Source organism: Triturus cristatus, chromosome 7 (assembly GCF_964204655.1).
Source record: "Triturus cristatus chromosome 7, aTriCri1.1, whole genome shotgun sequence".
Taxonomy (NCBI): domain Eukaryota; kingdom Metazoa; phylum Chordata; class Amphibia; order Caudata; family Salamandridae; genus Triturus; species Triturus cristatus.
The window spans coordinates 131924594-131948949 of NC_140590.1; the positions used below are offsets into that span (position 1 = coordinate 131924594).

A 24356-nucleotide genomic window follows, 5' to 3' on the forward strand; every position below is an offset into this window, starting at 1 on the left:
GCGACACATACTTTTTTTCACACACTGTGGCATAGGCATACTCGCCGTCGCCACTACATCTACCAGAATTCCTTGGGGCAACTTGCTGGTGTGACGAGCAGTGTGCGGCCAACTGGATTTGTTATATAAAGGCTCCCCTGAGCCATTTGGGCTGACGAGCTCTGGACCAGCACCTGCGCACCATGAGAGGTACTCTACCTGTTTTTACGTTATTGGCAGTCCACGCGGCACCCCTTTACACTTACCTACTCCCTGCTGACGAGAGGCAACTACCTCGAAACACGTGTCCAGGGATGGCTAATGCGACACATACTTTTTTTCACACACTGTGGCATAGGCATACTCGCCGTCGCCACTACATCTACCAGAATTCCTTGGGGCAACTTGCTGATGTGACGAGCAGTGTGCGGCCAACTGGATTTGTTATATAAAGGCTCCCCTGAGCCATTTGGGCTGACGAGCTCTGGACCAGCACCTGCGCGCCATGAGAGGTACTCTACCTGTTTTTACGTTATTGGCAGTCCACGCGGCACCCCTTTACACTTACCTACTCCCTGCTGACGAGAGGCAACTACCTCGAAACACGTGTCCAGGGATGGCTAATGCGACACATACTTTTTTTCACACACTGTGGCATAGGCATACTCGCCGTCGCCACTACATCTACCAGAATTCCTTGGGGCAACTTGCTGGTGTGACGAGCAGTGTGCGGCCAACTGGATTTGTTATATAAAGGCTCCCCTGAGCCATTTGGGCTGACGAGCTCTGGACCAGCACCTGCGCGCCATGAGAGGTACTCTACCTGTTTTTACGTTATTAGCAGTCCACGCGGCACCCCGTTACACTTACCTACTCCCTGCTGACGAGAGGCAACTACCTCGAAACACGTGTCCAGGGATGGCTAATGCGACACATACTTTTTTTCACACACTGTGGCATAGGCATACTCGCCGTCGCCACTACATCTTCCAGAATTCCTTGGGGCAACTTGCTGGTGTGACGAGCAGTGTGCGGCCAACTGGATTTGTTATATAAAGGCTCCCCTGAGCCATTTGGGCTGACGAGCTCTGGACCAGCACCTGCGCGCCATGAGAGGTACTCTACCTGTTTTTACGTTATTGGCAGTCCACGCGGCACCCCTTTACACTTACCTACTCCCTGCTGACGAGAGGCAACTACCTCGAAACACGTGTCCAGGGATGGCTAATGCGACACATACTTTTTTTCACACACTGTGGCATAGGCATACTCGCCGTCGCCACTACATCTACCAGAATTCCTTGGGGCAACTTGCTGGTATGACGAGCAGTGTGCGGCCAACTGGATTTGTTGCGTAGATAACATTAGCAGTATCACATGTACTAGAATGTCTGAGTCTAATCGTGTAGCCCTGGGTCGGGTGTACAAGCTGATCACCTACCCCAACATTGCTCCAATGTACACAGTTCATACTTTTACGCATACCTTTGTAATCTTTGGATGCTGATTTAGATTTTCCAGACAGTAGTTCTCCAGGTTATTAGATCACTGCATCGCAAAAGTAGGTCGGTGTGGGAACAGCCGTTTCAAATCAGGTTCAGTCTGAATGATCATCCAGTGTTTCATGATGATGGATTTTATCAACTTTGATTGTGTAGAATATTTCAAAACACAAATGGTAGGGTTGGATTGCTTTGGTACAGCCGGCTTAATAAAGACTTTGTTTAAATTTGACGCTCTACGCTTGGCATTATCAAGAACCTTCATTGGGTAATCACGTTGTTGAAATTTGTTGGAGAATTTCTCAATTGTAACATCTGCTTCTTTAAGATCGGATATAATTCTTTTCAATCTGATAAATTGTGAATAAGGCAAATGTTGTTTTAGCAAGCTTTGATGAAAGCTGCGATAATGTAAAGCGTTATTTCTGTCAGTGGCTTTAACGAATACAATTGTCTTTAAAGAGCCAGAGTCTATTTGAAGCAATGTATCCAAAAAAGCTATGCATTTCTTCTAACTTTGAGGGGTGAATTTAATGTGATTGTAAATTGAATTCAATGTAGATATTATTGTTTTCCAAACACTTAACGTCGCCATTCCAAATTATTAGGATGGCATTGTGAGAAGCTGGCCTGGTATATGCTGACCACTAATTAAAGTGGGCACCTTGTACCAGTCCAAACAACCCTTATTGATGATCAAGTCAAAGACAACCTTTATTGAAAGCTATCCTAGTGGCAGCTATGGAGAGCAGCCTTCAGGCTAAGTCTCGAAGGAATGTAAAGCAACTTGTTTTACAAGATCAGAACCTCCTGAATGACCAAATGAAAGGAGAACCACACAAGAGACATATAAAATATATGTATTTATTACTAAACACTCTCTACTAACCTCTTTATGAGATTAGAGAACAAAGCACACAATATTAAATCACTAGAACGACAGTAAATAGCACAATACACAGCGGGCTCCAGGGGGAGACCGAACCATATACTAAAAAAGTGGTATAACAACCATGACTTAACCAGACACAGTGCCTAGATCATGTAGAATCGCTGGGACCCCAAGGAATCACCCAAAGTAGTGACACAGGGGACCCACGGAGGACAGGTGCAGTGTGTGAACACAGGCGCAAGCTCCGTACAATCCTATGGGAAAGTCGCGGTTGGAATTTTAAAGAAAGATTAAGGACACTTCGGAGAGAACATTAGGCAAACCCTTTCAAACATAGAAGGTCCTAAGGCCAGCACCCTTGAGAGTACCGAGATACCCGTGTTACCTATCCCAGAGGAGCCGGGTGCATAGGGGTCAAGTGATATTGGAAACTTTCGTCGTTTTCAGTGGCGTGATGCGGAAAAGGGCTGCTGCCGGGAAGATTAAAAGTGTCCGGTGGGATCCAAGCCTGGATCTGAGGTGAGAAGAACCTGAAAGCAGAGGGGACAGAGTCTGGGTCACTTCAGGGTGACCAGGGGCACGATAGACGAATGCCCACCGATGTGGGGTGTGTCGAGTGAGATGATGCAATGCTTGACTCTGCAGCCAGGAGACGTCAACGACGGCCAAAGTCCAGAGGTGAGCTGTCCGACGAAGGATGTCGAGTGCTGGGGGTTCAGTGTCCAGATTGAACACCAACAAGCCTTTGCAACTGCAACCCACACGGGCAGAGTGAAGAAGCTTCGGTGAGGGCCAGCAAGCAATGGAGTCAGGACACGTCTGGAGCAACCAGGAAAGCCCACTGAAAGTCAAAGCTACTCTCACAGGGACCCACATGCCAACGGACCAGGAATCGCGAAGGGACTTCGAGCTGAATCACAAAATACCATCCCACAAAACTACTCTGGAGTGTAGGCCGGAAATCTTCGGTGGAATTAGTGCTTGGGGTCAGGACTACAAGTAGCCCAAAGCACAGCCTCAGGGATCGCCGAAAAGCATATGCTTCTGCAAAATTACACGGTGCACATGGATTCGGGTTTCACGGTCCACGAGGGACACGGGTCTCAGGATTGCTGAGAGAACTGATCAACCTCGGGACGCACGGGAACCCACCTCATGTGTTGTAGTCAGGGGTTCCTACTTTATACCCAAGGAAGGGGTGGGACAAACTCTGGGGACCCACCCATGGGAGGGTCAGGACAGAGGGGTGGCTACACCCATGTCCTTTGTCCAATTTCGCGCCAGGGCAGGAGCAAATAGCTCCTGCAACCGGTTTGAGCTGGACTATGCACAGGGACACCAAATGTGCCCCCAGTGCAGACTTCAAAGCACTCTCAGAGTGCACCCACCCAGCCCCAATACACTAAATCCTGTCTAGGAGGTGGTCACACCTCCCTGTGACAGGAAACCTACTGTAAGGCCTTCCCCTGCTCGAGCCTGGCTCAGCAGCAGGAGGGCAGACTTGTATCTGTGGCTGGCAGCATCCATTTTATGATGCCCAGGTCGAGAAAGCTGGTACCGAGTAACCCGGTGTGTCACATAAGCCCCCTAGAAGGGTGGAATCATATCTCCCACACCAGTTATTGGTGTGGAGGTATGATTCCAAGGTGTTTGACACCAAACAGGACATGGTTCTAGGCAGCCGTTTTAAAGTTAGCATTTACCGCGAGGTTATAATGCGCTTAAATATATATGGTTGCCTGCATCACAAACAACCCCGGAAAATAGGTTCCGAAGGCTGCAGAGTGGCTCTGCTCATGCAGGTGCACCCTCTCACATAAGACCTAGCACCCTGCCTTCAGGATTGATAAGGCCTGCCATAGGGGTGACTGATAGGTTTATATGTGCAGTGATTTAGAATAGATATTGTGAACCTATATCTAAGTAAGGGGTGCATGCACCACCTTACACAGGCTGCAGCAGCAGACCTGTGGTGTCAGTTTGAATGGTCTCTCAGGGGTGGCATAATACCTACTGCAGCCCCTGTGAGGCCTCTGGGGTACCTATGCCCTGGGTACATAGTATACCATATACTAGGGACTGATAAGGGTACCCCAGAATGCAATCTGGAGTGTACCTAAAGTACATGCAATCAACTTAGAGGAGAAAGCAGCTAGACTGGGGTCCTGAATAGCAGGATCCCAGACAGACAAAGTCGAAAACAGTGATACATCAGCAAAAAGTGGGGGTAACTATAAGAAGCAGATCCTACTCTCCTACAGTCATCTATATAGTGTTTGAATAAGACTAGATGTCGGGTCCAATTATGGTTCTGAAGGATATGTTCAAATTCCAATTTTTCCATAAAAATGTTGGCGTAAGAAGGGGCTCCTGCAAAACCCATTGAAGTTCCAGTGTTTTGGGCATAAAATTCACCATTCCATTCAAAGTAACTATGAAACAGTGCAAATTCCAACAGTTCAAGTAAGAACACTTTTTCTGCTTGCATCTCATTCTGTTTCAGTAAAGCCCATTCGATAGCTAACAGGCCATCTTGATGTGGTATAGAGAGTGGTAACATCAATGGTGCATAAGTACCAATTTTCAATGCCTTCATGATCGAGTTCCTGTAGTAGATTCAACAATGATGTGGTATCCCATTTTTTAACTATGGGCTCTAAAAAGCTGTCTAAATATCTTCCAATATGTTCAGATAATGATCCACATGCTGATACGATAGGACGAAAAGGTGGTTTTTCAATGCTCTTATGAATTTTGGGGAGCATGTAGAGTTTGGGGCGTCTAGGGTATGTTGTGTAGAGGTCATTTTTGGTACTTTTACTGATCCCGCCCATTTCTAGAGCTTGAGCCAAGATCTGATGTTGAGTGTCTTGATAGGCCTTGGTGGGGTCATGATTGAGTTTGGTATAAGTGTTGGTGTCTTGGATGTGATCAAACACACTTGTGCCGATATCATAGTAGTGGAATCGGACATTTGTATGCTCAGCATGTTTTTCTCATGGTTTTTTCACTTAGCGTGGTAGAGCTTCACTAGTACTATAATTCCACTACTAAGATATCGGCTTGGTCATGTTTTCCCTATCTGTTTAGGCACAACCCAAGGCTTTTCAGTATTTTAACTCCGCAATGTGGCATGTTGCACTTAGCCACTTGGTGTACGCACAGTCAACCTTTATTGCATTTTATTTTTATTATGTGGACTGTATGACGAACAGTTTCTTCTTTCCATTTCATTTTGTAGAACTCATTAAGTGACCCCTGATGAAGGGTCAGATCTTGACCCGAAATGCATTGGGTTTATGATCATGCCATCGATTGGATGTGATGGGTTATCATGGATTTACGTATACGTATTATAATGCATTGATTGAACATTAAAAATGTGAAAGTTCAATCACGACCTGGATTGAAGCATTTGAATGTCTTGAAGACTCAACTTAATATCAGTTGATAACAGTGTGTGTGTTATTTGAACTGTGCTCCTACCAGCAGGAAGGGTGGTCCATCTTGCACACTTAATAGTATTTGAGAGTAGTGGTGTCAAATCTTCACCTCAAATTCCACTTTGACGCCGGTTGTAAGCAAAGCCATCTTTTTACCATGTACCTAATTTTCTGCTCCAGGCCTCAGCATTTTTTATTGGCAAGACATGTTCTTTTTAAAACGCTAAGCAATTTTATTACTAAAGTGCCATAAATGTCATTCCGGTAAGGAAAGTGAATAACAAAGTCCCTCTATGTTTCACAGTAAAGATATTAAAAGTAGGACTGAAGGACATATTTGTCCACCTTCTCCTAAAACCTCATATGTAATTGACTGCATGTTTTCCTAGCAGACTCTGCTGCTATACATCTCCTGCTACTTAAACATATGTTGTGACATTTAATTTGCAGCGTTTGATTGAAACATGATAAAAACAAAATTTGCAGCGTATCTGTTTGTATCCTGCACTGGAAAGATTAAAGGTGAAGTTAAAGGAAATTGTTACTTACCTTGTGAGCATTTGTTCATGGCATGAAGTGCTGTAGATTCACATGCTGTGCATTGTTTTGCCTGTTGGGCTCGGACGTGTATAACTTATTTTTCTTCAAATTAAGACTTTTCAATCAACAGGACCTAGTGACTGCACCTATTAGTGGTATTGAGTATGGGTATCGGCTCCGTTGTTAGACTGTTTTTTCCCGTACGTAGGGATTAGGAATGGAGTTTAGAGATTAAAGAGAACATATGACCATGCAAAATAGAAAATGAAGGTAACTAAAGAAAGGAACATTTCTGCAACAACCTCAGGCGACTGGAGAGGAGGGTGTGCGCATGTTACTCTACAGCACTACATGCCATGAACAGATGGTCACAAGGTAAGTAAAATTTTCCGTTTCTGGCATGTGTAGCTGTAGATACACATGCTGTGCATAGAGTGTAAAGCAGTCCTCCGAAAAGCTATGGATTAGCCTGAGGATATGCCGAAGATCGAAAGAGTGTGTGTAAGACAGTCTGGCCAACAATAGCTTGTTGCCTAGCCAGGAGATCCACACAGTAATGTTTGGTAAAGGTATGAGGGGTAGACCAAGTAGCTGCTTTACAGATGTCAGCTAATATGCTACTTACCAGTATGGATCTGTTCTTGGCATGTAGAGCTGCAGAGTCACACACTTAGGATAGTAGATCGCCATCTGGTGTTGGGCTCGGATACTTGCAGGTTGTTGTTGTCTTCGGAAGAAGTCTTTGGTCACGAGATAGGTGACTCCTCCCTTGGACGACAGTGCGCATGGGCATCAACTCCATTGTTAGATTGTTTTTCGCCATGATGGGAAATGATGGAGTTTGTAGAAAAGAAAGAGATGTCCATGTGTGTTGTCTAAGTAAGACAATGCTGGAACCGATACAGGTCCCGGGGAGGTGGGTGGGCGTGTGTGACTCTGCAGCTCTACATGCCAAGAATAGATGCATACTGGTAAGTAGCATATTCCGTTCGAGGAATATGTGCTGCAGATCACACACTTAGGATAGACTATATAGCGGTATCTCCCCTAGCGGTGTGGTCACCTGTATCGGTTGCAGCAGTTTGAAACAAAGTTAAGGACAGCCTGACCCACAGAAGCTTGTTGCTTTGCTTGTACATCAACACAATAGTGTTTGGTAAAGGTGTGTGTTGTAGACCATGTGGCTGCCTTACAAATATCTTCTAAGGGAATGTTTCCTAAACATGCCATGGAAGCCCCTATTTTGCGTGTGGAATGCGCTCTAGGGGTAACGGTTAGTGTGCCTTTAGCCTTGTGGTAGCATATTTGGATACATTTAACTATCCACCTAGCTATCCCAGATTTAGAAATGGGGTTGCCTTTATGTGGTGGAGTGAACGCGATAAACAATTGTTTTGTTGTGCGGAATGATTTGGTTCTGTCGATGTAGTAAAGAAGGGCTCTTTTAACGTCTAGGGTATGAAGAGCTCTTTCAGCTACCGAGTCTGGATTTGGGAAGAATACTGGTAACTCTATTGATTGGTTAAGATGGAACGGAGATATAACTTTTGGAAGGAATTTCGGATTTGTTCTAAGAACCACTTTGTTACGGTATAATTGTAAGAATGGTTCTTGAATGGTTAAAGCCTGGATCTCACTTACCCTTCTGAGGGATGTGATAGCGAGAAGGAAAGCCACTTTCCATGTGAGGAACTGTAGTTCGCATTTATGCAGAGGTTCAAATGGGGGTCCCATGAGCCTTGTAAGAACAATGTTTAGATTCCACACTGGAGAGGGTGGTAATCTGGGAGGAATAATTCTTTTTAGTCCTTCCATGAAGGCTTTGATCGCAAGTACTCTAAAGAGTGACAAGTATTGTCTATTTTGTAAGTAGGCTGCTAATGCTGCTAGGTGGAGACGTATGGATGAGTATGCCAAATTACATCTTTGCAAGTGCAGTAAGTAGCAAATGATGTCCTGGATGGATGCATCCAGTGGGTTTATATGATTGTTAGTGCAGTAAATGGCAAATCTTTTCCATTTTGCAGTGTAGCAGGCTCTAGTGGTATGTCTTCTGGCCTCTCTTATAATATTCATGCAGTCTGGTGGTAGGTTGAGATAACCGAACTCTAGGACTTCAGGAGCCAGATTGCAAGGTTCAGTTGACCTGGATCTGGGTGTCTGATTTCTCCATGGTTCTGGGTTAATAAGGAGAGATTCAGTTTTTGGTGTGGCACTAGCGAGAGTTCCAGTAGTGTTGGGAACCACGGTTGGCGTGCCCATGTGGGAGCTACTAAGATCAGTTTGAGAGACTGTTGCCTGAGCTTGCGTACCACTAATGGAATGAGTGGGAGAGGCGGAAAAGCGTACGCAAATCTGCCTGATCAGTTCATCCATATTGCATTGCCCTTTGACTCCGGGTGGGGTAACCTGGCTGCGAAGGTTGGGCATTTTGCGTTTTCGTGTGTGGCGAACAGATCTATGTCTGGTTGGCCCCATTGTTGGAAAAAGGGTATTAGGACTTGGGGATGTAGTTCCCATTTGTGGATCTATTGAGTCTGTCGACTTAACAGATCGGCAATCTGATTGTGAACCCCTGGAAGGTGTTCTGCAGATAGGTATATTTTCTGGGGAATGGCCCATCTCCAAATGTTCTGTGCGAGCTGGGACAGCTGGAGAGAATGTGTGCCCCCTTGTTTCTGTATGTAATACATGGCTGCCATGTTGTCTGTCCGGATGAGGGCAGTTTTGTTTTGGAGATGTAGTTGGAATGATTTTAGTGCTAGGAACACTGCTAGCAGTTCCAGGTAATTGATATGGAGCCTTTTTTGTTGAGTGGTCCATTTGCCCTGAGTGGTGTGGCCAAGGAGATGGGCTCCCCATCCTGTGAGCGATGCGTCTGTTGTCAGCACTATCTGTGGAAGAGGCTCTAGGAACGGCCGCCCTTTGGAGAGATTTGTTATGTTCCACCATTTGAGAGAGCGATTTGTGCGGCTGTCCACCAACACCAGATCCGTAAGTTGTCCGTGAGCCTGGTTCCACTGACGTGCTAGACATTCTTGCAAGGGGCGCATTTGAAGTCTGGCATAAGGCACAATGAAGATGCATGACACCATCATGCCTATGAGTTGCATGAACACTCTTGCTGGAAGAGAGTGTTGGATTTGGAATTTTGCGATAAGAGCTTGTATATTGGCTATCCTGGCTGGATTGGGATATGCTAGGGCTGTGGAGGTGTTTATGGTGGCTCCTAGATACTGATGTATGTGAGCAGGTTGGAGGTGAGATTTGGGATAATTTATTGTGAATCCCAAATTGTGTAAGATTTGGATGGTTTGGTGAGTGTGTAGAACACACTTGTTGAATGACTTGGCTTTTATTAGCCAGTCGTCTAGATACGGGAAGACATGAATTTGTTGCCGTCTGAGATGTGCTGCTACTACTGCTAGACATTTTGTGAATACTCTGGGTGTGGTTGTTGCCCCGAATGGAAGGACTGTAAACTGGTAGTGTTGTCTGTCCACCACAAACCTTAAATACTTCCTGTGGGCAGGATGTATGGGAATGTGGAAGTAGGCGTCCTTGAGATTGAGTGTGGTAAGTAAATCGCCTTGTTGCAGTAGTGGGAGCACTTGTTGAAGGGTGATCATATGGAAATGATCTGAGTTGATATACAGATTTAGTGGTCTGAGGTCGAGTATTGGTCTTAGAGTCCTGTCCTTTTTGGGGATTAGGAAGTAGAGTGAGTATACCCCTGTACCCTGATGTTCTAAGGGAACTGGTTCTATTGCGTGTTTTTGAAGCAATGAGAGAACCTCTTGTTTGAGGAGTGTAAGATGGTCCGGTGACATGGAACGTTGTTTGGGTTTTGTAACGCCCTGAACGTCTCAGGATCGTTTAACAGACACGATAATGAGAACGCAACCACTTGTGAAGGATTAGTTATTTTAATGAAGGCAAAAATAATACAAGGAATAAACAAAGGTTATAGTCACTGGAATCCTCCAGGCTAAGTACGTTACCAGCCCACAGCACGGATGGTCCTAACCGTCCTCTGCATATACGCCGATCCCGGCGTATGCCAACAGAGGGCAGAAATGAAATGGCCGACAATGCCAATCGGTAGGCTGCGAGGGGCACGAAGAGTGTTGGGGAGAATCGAGGAGTCAGGGAAACACCCAGCTGGGGTCTCTACCTGAAGGGAGCAGCCGCTCAACCTCTTCCTCAGACTGCACCGGGACGCGGAGTCACCTCCTGGTGATGCGTCACCGATACCCCAATCACAAGCAAAGAAGACTGAACCGAGAGCAGCCGATCGATCCTGTGGATTTCCGAGTCTGTAACGCGGCAAACACCTCCTGGTGTGCGTTACAGCTGGCAGTCCCTGTATCTCTGGTCGGGCTGGGAGTTACGACTCCAACCAGCAAAAGCGCCACTGCGCTTTGACTCAGCCGAGTCAAAAAGCGAAGCTCAATGGTTATCCGGTAGAGCTTCCGGGTCCTTCACAGGTGACGATGGGGCAAGACACGGCCCAGGGAATAACGACTCGACCTACCTCCGTTCTTGCCTTACTGGAGCACCACTCCTGAACACTGCTCTTCACTAAGCAGGTACGTCGGTGTAAACACAATATCCGACAGCGTTGTACCTCCCGGTTCCTCCCTTTATAGGGCGTTGTTTTCCTTGAGTTATGTAACAGCTCTCCTGTTTACATAAGGGCGTGTTTTCCTTGAGTTATGTAACAGCTCTCCTGTTTACATAAGGGCGTGTTTTCCTTGAGTTATGTAACAGCTCTCCTGTTTACATAAGGGCGTGTTTTCCTTGAGTTATGTAACAGCTCTCCTGTTTTACATAAGGGCGTGTTTTCCTTGAGTTATGTAACAGCTCTCCTGTTTACATAACCTCTCAACCGCTAAGCATCCTGGGAGATGTAGTCCGTTTTCGCTGGTTACCGTTTTCCTCCCCTCGCATGACAGGAATTCTTGACAGGTATGTGGGGGGGTGGGGGGGTAGTTGTGAGTTCCAGGCAGTAACCATACTGGATCATTTGTTTGACCCACTGGTCTGTTGTAATGGAGTTCTTGGGCACCTGCAAAGTTTTTTCCAAGATCCTCCTAGTGCCTGGCTGGATATGTATCTGCTGTTGCCGAGCGTCCAGATGCTCTTGAAGTTACTCGAGGAATTGACTGCCCAAATTCTTCCGAAGCCTCAGAGGAAGCAGCGGTGGAAAAGGGCCTCAATAGGATAGATGGTTGCCCACCGGAGGACATCGAGGACCTTCTCGCCGGGTTTTGGTGCCCAACTTGTCTTTGGCCCCAGATGTTTCAGTGCAAGATGTCTCTGCTCCGAAATCTTCGGCTCGGGCACTTTCAAGCCCGAGGGTGTTAGTTGGTTTACCTGTGGACTCAGCGGCAGGTCGAGGCTCTGTGCTTCCCATGAGTACCACGTTATGTTAGGTTTCGAAGAAGACTTTTGCGCCGAATGTGGAACGGGTGTCGGGTCCTTCGCTGAATGCCAGTGTCAACCATGCACAGAAGGCAGTGGCGCACCAGAGGCTTCATGGGTAGAGGAGCTCAAGGCTGAAGCCTCTTGGTGGTTAGTAGGGGGAGCATCAGTACTCACTGCGGTCTTTTGCTGCTGCTGGGAAGGCGGAGGTTGTTTGGCCTCGATATACGCCTCAGAGTCAACACTTTCTGGTGAGAAGGCTAGGTCCATTTCAACGCCCAGATCATCCACCTCTTCAATATCAGACTCCTCACGTTCTCCAAAGATGTCCAGAGTGTCTTCCGCTTCGCGTCTGTGTGCCATAGCGGCAGAGGCAAGGCGACAAGTGCAGCAGTTCAGTAGAGTATTTTTGTTACGGAACGCAAGGCACACAGAAAAAGAGTCCTCTGGGTGGTCAGGCAAAAAACTGAAAATTGTAAACTCAATAAAGATCGGACCTCGGGTAATTAGAGTGGCAAGTAGGACAGAATCTAAATGGAGTCCATTCCATCACAAAGATTATCAACACGAACGGTGGGAGTCGAGACGTGTGTAGCCAACATGGAGTCCAAAACAATACGATGGTTGAAAAACCAGCAAGAAGCAGTATTGTTTTGTAGTACCAAAGAGGGGACAGATCAATGGGCCACGCAAGAACACCGCATTGCATCGAACCAGAGCTCACAACGACACATCTGTACCCGACGGCAGAGAAAAAACGATTAACAGCAGAGGCGATGCCCATGCGCAATACCACTAATAGGTGGAGTCATTACGTCCCATGACTTGAAAAGACTTAATTTGAAGAAAAATAAGTTGTACACATCCAAGCCCAACACTAGATGGCAGAAGAATGCACAGGATGTTTACCTACAGCTACACATGCCACGACATCCATTTATCCTCATGGCAGTTTTGAGAGATTAAACACATTCAGGCTGCAGTCTGCCGAGGTACATTTCAATGGCATACAAGTCTCCGTTCTGAAGAGCCTCTTGCCCACGTGACACTTGAAAGGCCTAGTCAAACAATGCAAAGGCAAGAAGAGCAGAATCTGCTTGAACTTGTCAACTGGGACACGTGCAACCAAAGAGTAGCTTAAAAGCGCCTTTCGTCATTTAAAGGGAAGATATTTGAGCCATGTCCAGCAAGAGGCACAGGCCAAATGTTGGCTGAGAGGATATTTCCTTTGAAGCGCAGGGGGCTGAACTGGGGTGGTCAGAAGAGGGGACAATTGGGGAGGCATGGGAGAGCACTGCACACCTGGTGCATGGATTAACTATTTTGGTGCATGGAACTTTCGGATGGTTTTGATGACATATAACATACATCCGGGAAAGAAAGTGCAACACTCAGGCAAAACACAGAGTGGAAAGTACAAGAAATGTCTTAAGATTCTCTACATTCCATAATCAATGACTTTATTATACAGTTCTTGACTCACTATTCTCTTGCCAACCAACAAGGCTTTAGGGAACAGCCCTGCCTGTAAAATCTCCATCTTGAGACTAGAGGGTGCAGAAGTTACAGTGAAAGAAAAAACTGTTGGCTGAGTGCGAGAATTCCAGCTGACTAACTGGTGTGGGACAATTCTTAAGGACTTGGAAACTGATATGTTGGGGCTTTGCTAGTGAAGAGGCTGAACAAAAGTTCAGCAGGTCACCAATGAAGAAAGAACTTGTTGTCAAGACAGTACTGCTACCAGAATGTTTGAAACAGTGGAGGACCAAGCACAGCCTGGCAATCCTCCCTCAAAAACATTTAACATTGGGGGCACAACTTTGCTGTTTTATACTTTGCTTTTGGCAGGCGGTTCAAGATTACCAAGGTACTGTGCTATCTTTGCAACTTCCAGAAAAGTTCCAAAGTCTTAATGGAAAAAGAGTGAGACCAACCAACAACTTGAATGAGTCTTTGGATTACCCAGTAAAGGCAATGTTTGCATTTTCATAGCATGCACATATGCAAGACACTATCCATCTAGCTATAGTTTGCTTTGATTGAAATATGCTGAAGGTCTGTTTTGTGCATAGGTTCCATGGGGAGCCCCATTAATTGACCAACAAAAATGTTTAGCCCCAAGGCAGAAGAAGGTCTACTATTGATGGAATTACTTTCCAAAGGCGTTCTACAAAATAGTGAAGCAAGATGCAAAAATGCACTTCTATATTGTCTTATTGTATTTATAGAGCAGTTAGCTGCCCAGAGAAGAATGTACAGGCGCTAAGATTAAGTCATTTATATAAGTCATGGAAGAAGAAGAAGAAACCCTATAAGGCTGTTGGAAAAGCAAGGCCTTTAGTTTTGTCTAAAATAAAGGAAAACATGCATCCTGTCTGATAGCAATGGGCAGTTGATTCTACTGTTTAGGTGCCAGAAAAAAAGGTGTGGCCAAACTCATGGTCGCCAAATTGATTTTTATAGAGGAAATATGAAGAACAAAATTGGCAAAATAATGAAAGTTTTCGTCTTGGCATGCTGTTGGGTCCTCCTGGTTCTGAAGGCTACAGGTACAGAATCCGTTTCACCTGCAGTTATAAAAAGCTCGAGTGGGAGGGCACTTGGACTCCTTCAAGATGTTTATACAGTTGAGGTTCAGGTGCCCATATTTCTAGCACTTCAGAGCCCAATGGCCAAGCTCAGACAACAGTCTGGAATAGAAGATCTTGTCTAACACCATGGTGAGAACAACCGACCTCTTTGGAAGCTAAGAAAAAAAATGCGAATCAAGCCAAAATGTTGAAAAATTATTGTGATGTCAAATTATGCCGAATGAAGGTGAAAAGCACACAAACACAGGTTGTCTATACAAAACCCTCGAGAAACCCATAGTATTTGGAGATTCTTCTCGGTGTGCCTGTGTAGATCAGTGTATGTGCGTACTAGTTCAGCTATATTTTCAGAATTTTTTTTGTTTGTTTAAAAAGGGGTTAAAATAGTGTGGTTTTCAGTAATGAGTAGTTTGATAAATAATATATAAAGTCAAAATAACTTTGTAGACGTTGCCTCCTGCTGTCATGTTCCTTGGTTCGCTTTTCCACATGAAAAAATAAACTAAAAGTATATTGTGAATCCTGCGCGTGAGCAGAAATCTAGTACTGCTTAGAAATATTTTCCCTGAAAGAGAAACCAATTTACCTTAGTGGGGCCAACTGTTTGGGCCAGCTCACATCAAGGCTGTTGCTTCTCCCGCTCATGGCCTGCTACTCTGATTTCCTATAGCGGCTGTGCCATTTTGGCACAATGCGATCCAAATATGTTTTCAATACTCACATTTGCGTTGCCAGTGTCTGTGTTTCTCAAGTGTGCAAATGCCATTCTACCATCTGAACATTAGGAACTGCTCACATTCCACTTGCACAGTAAACGGGCTCAAACACTTTAGATTTGACTTCAAATTGCAGGATTCCAAAAGGCTAAACTTACAGCCAGGCGAAACACTTTCAATATTTTTGTCCAATTTCATTAAGTGGTGATAACTTCTTTCGCACCAAGTGGTCAGAGCTTCGCACATTAAGGGAAAGTTAGCGACAAAACATACTTCCTGATAGGCAAATCTATGTGGGATTTCGTCTAGTTACAAGACACAGTGTACGGTAACGTGAAGAGTGGGAAAATGATTTCCCAACGGACAAAGTAGCAGAATAAGAGACATTTCAATTCTCGGAAGAAAGTGGACCTACCATAGCCGCGTCATATCCTGCCACTCTCCTTTAATTTGGCTACCAGATCTTGCACGGACTCCACTTTCACGCCGGACTGCCTCTGCGGGGGTTCTTCTACACTCAGGATCGTCAGTCGGGAGGTTAGGTCAACGCCCAGGTCAGAAGGCTTCACTGCCTCGATCTTCTTTTTCTTTGCTTTCTGATTTGATTGAATTAAAACAGAGAGAAAATGCTAGGACGAAAGTTCAATGTATTCTAACATTCATGCATGGTCATTCACAGAGGAGCGTAAGGGATTAAGAGATGCCATGCGTTTAACTCATGCACATTTCACATCATGAAGTAAACCCTTGTTGTCAATCTCTAGAGAAGTAGAGGACAGACTTGGAGCTGAAAGCTGGACTGCTCCCTCTTTAGCCACCTTCCCTCATAAGAGGAAGGCAGTGGACAGATCACTGACTGCCAATTCGCTTTCAGATCTTCGAGGGACATCTACCTGGGTCCTCTTAATGCCCTGCCCTTTTGATGGGTGAAGTGCTTTGCTCCTAGGTCCCTCAGTTGCTGCTCCACAGTAATCAGTGGGCCAATCGTTCTCTTTAAGAACTATGTTGCAATCAACACCATAGTAATGTAAATTATAGAAAAAGTATGCATGAGCAATTTTTATTAGTTATGCTAAATTCGTAATGCTTTATTATCAATGTTAATTAAGCGCTTTGATACTCTCCGGGCTTGGTTTGCAGTACACAAAACTACATACACAGAAAAAAACAAGCATTGACAAAGTTAATAAATCTGGCTCTGGCACACTAGTGTAATGCTTACTTCTTTTTACGTCTCGCCTGAGCCAGCGCATGCGCTGGTTTGCGAGACATTTAGTGAGTGGGCTTTAGAAATCCGACCACAAGCTTTTGCTGGCCTAGAGCGTGCGGTTACGCGCACAGTAACGCGCATTCCTCGATCAGGCACCATCTGGCTTTCCTCTCGCTTGCTCTCCCAAGCATGCGCTTTCTACGCTCCTCCCCCTCCCCCCACCACAGAGCGCATCCGCTCCTCCCACTGGCTGCTGCTGCTCCCGGTGCCATCTGGTGATCACGATCACTTTCACGGCTGCGTCACTTTCACGTCCGCGCGGCCACTCTACAAGACCTCCCAATTTGGGTTACAATCTTTAATAATCACAAGTAAAACTAATCATCATAGTTAAAAGTCGACGCAGCGTTTCGGTGATATTCTTAATGTTTCCACCTTCTTCAGGACTAAAACGTTTCATCAAATCTCATCTTAAATTGAATAGAGGTTAGAATAGACTATCCAAGGGGGATGACCCTCTGAATTTGTATTTTCTGCCTGCTGGTTGTTAAGCCTTATTGATAGTTGAGGTAGTATATGTTGTCCGCAAGAGCCACCGTATATGTATTCATATGTAGAGTAAAGACTGCTTTTAGTCACTTAGGGACTTTCTCATGAAAATGGGTAAAGTGCAGATCCTTCTTCTTTTCCTCAATTTTATAGTCAGGAAATGGCACTAAGTCGATGTAGGAAAGTAAGTCTTCTCAATTTGTCTTCACTTTCTACTCGATTTGGACCGTTAAAAACACCTTTTTTGGTATGAGAAAATATAGGGAGTAAACTCCTATGTTTTGTTGGTGGGCAGGAACTGGTACTATTGCATTCTTTTGTAGGAGGGAGATTACCTCCTGCTTTAGAAGTGACAAATGTTTCTGTGACATTGGGCGCTGTTTGGGTGGAATGTTTGGGGGGGGTAGATGTTAGTTCGAGGCAGTAGCCTGACCGAATAATCTGTGTCACCCATCTGTCTGAGGTGATGGTAGTTCGGACAGGAAGGAAATTGCGAAGTCTGCCCCCGACCGGAGTGGGATGGTCTGGGGGGAGTGGAGGGAAGTCACTGGGCAGGGGTGGAGGCAGAGCGGGAGGTGTTCGTTTTGCCTCTGCCTTTATTGTTGTTACCCCTGTAGCCGCCTCTCTGGTAACCCCTAGTGAAGGTGGATTGGGTAGGGGCCTTATAAGAAGTGGAGGCGCTGTCGGAGGAGTAGCCTCTGGTGTTGCTTCTAAAGGAAGAGTGGCGAAAGGAGCGCCTGGGAGCTTGCAAACTGCAAGGCTCCCATAGATTTTGCCGTGTCTGTGTCCTTTTTAATTTCTTTCAAGGGCAACGTCGACGTTGGGGCCAAACCGATGTTTCTCGTCAAAGGGGTGGTTGAGGATGTAACTCTGCACCTCGGGTTTGAAACCTGAAATACGTAGCCAGGCATGCCTACGCAGGAGGATGCTGGTGTTAATTGCCCTAGAGGCGACGCCAGCTACATCGAGGGCGCAACGAATGGAAGTGTTGGTGATGTTTTTACCCTCCTGGATTAGCTCGTTGGCCCTATTCTTGTATTTGTCAGGGAGGTGTTGCATTATGGCTTCCAGGTCATCATAATGTGCCCTGTCATATCTTGCTAAAAGCGCTTATGTTAGCAGCCTGGGACGCTGTTCGCTTGCCAGAGGCATCCAGGAGTTTGGACTCTTTATTGGGTGGTGGAGCCTCACCTGATGCCTGGGAGTTTGCACGCTTCCTCGCAGTGGAGACTACTAGGGAGTCTAATGGTGCTGGGCCTTGATGCATGTGGGGTCTGTAGGGGCAGCCTTATACTTTTTCTCAATTCAAGGGTTGATGACCCTGGCCCTGACCGGGTCTTTAAAGACCTTAGGTGCGTGCTTAATAACCCCTTTAAGCATGGGCAGAATGGAAGTGGCCCTTTGTGTAGTGTCAAAAGTGTCTAGGAGGAAGTCCTCCTCCACGGGGTCTGTGTGGAGATCAACTCCGTGGTAGTGTGCAGCCCTATGGAGCAGTTGGTTAAACCCCATTGTGTCTTCAGGGGGTAAAGGGTAAAGGTCGTCCTGCGGGACATTAGGGATGTCTGTAGTCGTCCCATGGGTCTGGGGAGCCTGGTGGAGTAGGGTCACCTGTGGGCTGGTTATCCGGCCCGTCCCCTGTGTCATCGTAGACATCGTCATCATCCTCATCAGGAGAGGGTGTGGGGAAGGTGAAGGAGGAGATGAAGGAGGAGGTGGTGAAGGCAGTCTAAATGGGGAGGTAGCAAAGTCTCTTCTCTTTGGCGGCGGAACTGGGGCAGGCTTGTCCAGCGGTCTCTTTTTGATGCTGAGTATCAAAAGTCCAGTTTTAGGGTCCTTCACAAGTGTTTTTTGTAGTGGATCGGGCCGAAATAGTTCATCTGTGGGGGGCCGATCCTTCGACCCGAAGGTGTCGGAGCCGTAGGTTTCTTAGGCGTCGACTCAGCATCGGTTCGTTGTTTTGAACCGTGGGGTTTCGAAGTGTCTGTTTGTTTCCTCGGTTCTGAGATGACTTTCGGCTTCGAGGTGTGGGATTCAAGGGTCTTTGTTTTTTTACTCTGCTCCGGGGATGGTGTCGGTACCGAGGAGCTAGTGCCAGTCTTCGGCGACGAGTGCTTCGGTGTGGAGCTCGGCACGGAGGAGGAAGAGGACATCTTCTTTTTTGGTGCCGGTGCCGATGAGTGTTTCTCGGTACCGACGGCAGGCTGGCTCGAGCCCGAGCCGCCTGAAGGCCTGATAGGCTTCTTAACCGGGCCCGAAAGCGAGGTATGGGAAGCAGTGTTTTTGGTCGTGCCTAGGCCCGAGGGCGAAGGCTTGACCGAAGCCTTTTTCGATGTCGTCGAGGGTGGGGGATGGGGGTCGATGTTAGTACTCACGCCCCTCTGTGCCGGAGTGATGTACTCAACATCGGAGTCGTCAGCTTCGGAGGCGCTGACGGAGTCGTCAGCTTCGGAGGCGCTGACGAGGCCCTCTTCGGTGTGCTGCTCTTCCGGAATATCGACACCTTCTCCGAAGATGTCGTCGAGGATCAAAGTCGACGAGTGAGCCATTGTTCTCCTCGCTCGTCGGTCCCGAATAGTCTTCTTCGAACAGGAGGATTTGTAAGCCGGACAGTCACTTGCCTCGTGTTCTGGGGAGAGGCAGAGGTTGCACACTTCATGTAGAGCGGTGTGGAGAAATTTCGACCCACATCGAGGACACTTTTTAAATGGCGTCCTTTCCATCAGCCAGGACAGGAGGCCAGGTAGGCCCGGAGGCCTTCGTCGACGACCGGAATCGAAGACTTTAAATGATGAGTCGCGTCGAGGGTGGAGATCGCGATCGAAACAATACCGGGGGGAGGATTGCGTGCCGATCAGAAGAACTGGAACGGTACGGAACTGGAGCGCGAACAACACATCCGAGCCCGATGGCGGGAAAAAACAATCTGAGGATGGAGCCGAAGCCCATGCGCAATAGGATCCAAAGGAGGAGTCACATACCTTGTGACATCTAAAGACTTTCCAAGAGAAAAGCAACTGCAAACATCCGGGCTCAACACCAGATGGCATCTACGCACAGTGTGTAATCTGCAGCTCATATGCCTTGAACATATGGTTTCACAAGTGAATTTTGTAACCTTACCCACAGGATTATGGTCTTCTCATTGGATTATTATTTATGTTTCGTATTCTGTAGCCTTTGTTTTTAAATAGTCATTTGTATGGTTGTGCAAAGCTCCTTGATCATTTCTGCTAGGTTCTTAGTTAATAAATTACTTCTCCTGGAATGAGCTGCTACAACTGCCAGAAAGTGAGCAGTGAAGGCATTGGTCCAAACACTACTGCTTGCTTTTACAGCAGACTGAAAACATCCTAAACAGTCAAAGTTCAAGGACGACATCTAGGATTAACAAATACTATGTCTAATTCAGAAACTGTCTGTCATTAAGTGCAGTAATGTTAGGGCATGAAATATTGTTCTAACACCTCTGTACTCAGAGTGAAGCAGAACTGGAGTGCTTGGAGAACTGTGACCAGGCAACACAAATTTGTGAGACAGGAGAGCCACCCAAAGTTTTTTGCATTGACTCCAGAAACTATAACTCGTGCCCTCACCATGCACTGCTTATGACCTCACATATTACATTCATGACATGTTCGATGTCATCTGAAATTATATCAATGATGACACCACTGCATGGCGAGGCCACAAATGATAGTTACTACAGTTAACTATACCTTGTGAATTTCAGATTTATTTTTAGTTTAAAATACTATGTTTGAACTGGCATTTTCACCTAACTATAACAGCATTTATATTTTCTTTTCTGTGACATAAGCTTTTCTACATGTAAAATAAGATGTTATTTTCAGACACACTTATAATCTCACTTTAACCTTTCTTATTTTCTGTGAATATATATACACACACGCTTAATTAAAATCTTTAAACCTGCTTTTATAAGTGTATGTATATATACATATATATACACACATACATATATGTATGTGTGTATACAGACACAAAGACAGAATTAAACATTTCACGCAAACAACACTGCTTTGCAGTGGAAGCTAACTGAATAAAATAATGTGTGGGGCAAAGTGCAGTGTCTGTTTTTCTGTGCCACCACTTGGCACATACAACATCAGTGGTGATAAGACCCAAGGTTGGTGGGGGGGGGGGAAGGGGAGTAAGGAGAACAGAGCAGGGACCAGAGCCCTATTACTTTCTTCAATCGCAGATAACTGGAAGAGTTAGTAAGGACAAAGGAGACAAGAGTATGGAAAACTTTCTCCACTCTAATCACCAAAAATATGCATATGTTTTAAAAGACAAAGCACTGCATAGAACAGCAGGCAAAGCAACATGTTAAGTAGACTCAGGGCGGAGTGTCCTCGCCTCACACTGGAGGGGAAGGTGGCACTTATGCCAGATATCGATGCCAAGATGGCCATGTTCTTGGCAAAATTTGTTAAAGATGCCAAAAAGGGAATAGATCAGGTCTGGCGAGCTTGCCAGGAGAAGCTCCTGGGCGCCACTGGTCCAATGACCAAGATTCTAAACATGGTAGAGGAAGCCCGGCTGTTGGGTCCCATTTATTTTATGGGAAACGCCAACTGCGCCCTGTCGGTGGAACGCCGGCGGTACCTGTTGATTAAGGTAGACGCCAAATTGGGCAACCTGGCCTCTTCAGAGGCGGGGCAGTAGCACAGGGGGGTTTGTTTGGCGAGCCTTTCGTCAAAGAGTTAGGCAAGTTTGTTGCAACGTTTATGTCCCTGGACAAGGCTCAGAAGAATGAACAAGTTACTTACCTTCGGTACCGATATATTTGTAAGAAACATTAGTTAGTTAGATTCCTTACCTTCCATTCCTTACCTTAGAATATCCCCAGGCGTCAGGCTGGATCCGTAAAGATGTTACGTCAGCAATACCCTTGCGCGTCGCTAGGCGTCGTCTGTGGCTTCGCATCCGTCGTTGGCGCCGTGATCGCCGGGATGACGTCAACGGAGTACTTAGATGCCGCCCTCGCGCGCTGACGTCAGTTCTTGTACATAGCTTTCCGCATCAGGAACGCAGAGCCATGCAAGAAACCAACACTGGTGCCATGAATCAAGAGCCCTGAAAGGGATGACCTTAACCCTAGATATCAGTTCGCAGAACGGGGAGGATGGGTGGGGCGGTAAAGAATCTAACTAACTAATGTTTCTTACAGCTATATCGTTACCGAAGGTAAGTAACTTGTTCATCTGAAAGAAACATGTTAGTTAGACTCCTTACCTTAGAATAGATACCCGAGCAATACCAACCCCGGTGGTGGGTCTGCGAACCAAGATCACACCAGAAGTCCTGGAGAACGGAACGGCCAAACAAGCCATATCTCCGGACTTGGCTGTCCAGGCAGTAATGCTAAGCAAACGTGTGCAGCGAGGCCCACGTTGCTGCCTGACAAATGTCCTGCAGAGGGACTCCCCGTCCCAGGGCAGTAGTAGCCGCCGTGGCCCGAGTGGAATGTGCCCTCAGCCCCACAGAAGGTTCCTTCTTAGCCAAGGAATAACAGGCCTTAATGCACAAAACGACCCACCGAGAGATGGTCCGCTTGTGCACTGCCCGCCCCTTCTTAGCGCCCACGTAACCAACGAAGAGTTGGTCGTCCACCCGGAACTCTTTCATGCGGTCCAGATAGAAGGAGAGCGCACGTTTTGGGTCCAGACGGTGGAGCCTTTCTTCCTCTTTCGAGGGATGCGGAGGCGGAAAGAAGGTGGGCAATGTAACAGACTGACCGATGTGAAAGACTGTTACCACCTTAGGGAGAAAGGAAGGAGGAGTCCTGAGAACAACCTTGTCTGGATGGATAGAGAGGAATGGAGGTTTAGAAGAAAGAGCCTGGAGCTCACTCACCCTTCTGGCAGAGGTGATGGCAACCAGGAAAGCAGTCTTAAGAGTCAGAAGACAAAGAGGGCAATTATGAAGTGGCTCAAAAGAAGCGCACATCAGATAGGTTAACACCAGGTTCAAGTCCCACTGAGGCATTACGAAAGGGTCAGGAGGAAACAAATGAGTAATGCCTTTAAAGAATCTAGCAACAACAGGGGACTTGAAAAGAGAAGGCTGATCAGGAAGCCGTAAGAAGACAAACAGGTGAAAGATATCCCTTGAGGGTGCCAGAGCCCTGTTGGGCCAGGTAAAGAAGAAAGAGGAGAACTTCAGAAAGAGGGGCGGAAAGGGGATCCACAGCCTTTGCTGTGCACAATGCCACAAATTTGTTCCACCTGCAGGTGTATACCGTTTTAGTGGAGGGACGCCTGGCTGCCAGAATGACATCACAGACTTCAGGAGGCAAGTCATATGGCATCAACAGTCGCCGCTCAATCTCCACACATGGAGGTGGGGGCTGGACTGATTCGGGTGGAGGACCGTCCCCTGCTGCTGCGACAGAAGGTCCTCCTGAGGAGGCAGTCGAATCGGGGGATCGACTGACAGACTGAGTAGCTCGGGATACCAGTATCTTCGTGCCCAAACCGGAGCCACAAGGATGACTTGGGCACAGTCGCGCCTGATCTTCAGCACTCTGGGCAGAAGTGGTATAGGCAGAAAGGCGTACAACACACCGCAACTCCACTCGCGACGAAAATCCAACGCGCAGAACTTCGTTCTCTTCGTGGCGAATAGATCTAACCAAGGCTCTCCCCATTGCCGAAAGAGGCATTGCGCCACGTCCGAGTTCAGACGCCATTCGTGATCCATCATGCACCGGCGGCTGAGTTCGCCCGCCCTGGCGTTCAGAGAGCCCGCCAGGTGTTGAACCACCAGGGTGATGCCCTGATGTTCCAGCCATGTCCAGAGGCGCCGAGCCTCCTGACAAAAGGTCCACGACCCCACCCCGCCCTGTTTGTTGCAATACCACATGGCGGTGGTGTTGTCCGTGAACACCTGCACTGCACTTCCCCGTACAGAGGGAAGGAATGCCTTCAGTGCAAGCTGGATCGTCCGCAGCTCCAATAGGTTGATATGGAGCCAGGACTCCGCCGGAGCCAAGAGGCCTCTGATCTCCGCCTCTCCCATGTGCCCCCCCCATCCCAGGAGGGATGCATCAGTCACCACCACATGCTCCGGTTGGGGTAGGGAGAGGGATCTGCCACTGGCCCAATCGCGGTCCGTGAGCCACCACTGCAACTGTCTTGCAGTGCCCTCCGAGATCAGGACGTGGTCAGACAGGTTGCCCCGATGTTGAGCCCACTGGAACTTCAGGTCCCACTGCAGAGCCCGCATCCGCCACCTGGCGGGATGTACCAGCAGGATGTAAGAGGCCATCAGACCCAGCAGCCGCAGCATCAACCTGACCGAAACTCGGGATAAAGGCTGAAAGATCGAAATCAGAGCCTGAATATCCCGAACCCGCTGTTCCGGAGGATAGATCCGAAACTGCTCCGAGTCCAGAACCGCTCCGATGAAAAAGAGCTTCTGGGAGGGACTCAGATGTGACTTCGGCACATTGATGGAGAACCCCAGCAAATGCAGGAGGTCGGCC

General features: G+C 47.0%; 1 protein-coding gene across 1 annotated transcript in view; it reads right to left on the reverse strand.

Annotated features, from left to right (window-relative positions):
- ETFB (electron transfer flavoprotein subunit beta) overlaps nucleotides 1-24356 on the reverse strand; it is a 394856-nt gene that overhangs the window by 127780 nt on the left and 242720 nt on the right. The window contains exon 6 of the mRNA XM_085615815.1: nucleotides 15503-15683. Coding sequence (XP_085471941.1) covers nucleotides 15513-15683 — 171 coding nt within the window. The 3' untranslated portion in view covers nucleotides 15503-15512. The remainder of the gene's footprint in view (nucleotides 1-15502; nucleotides 15684-24356) is intronic.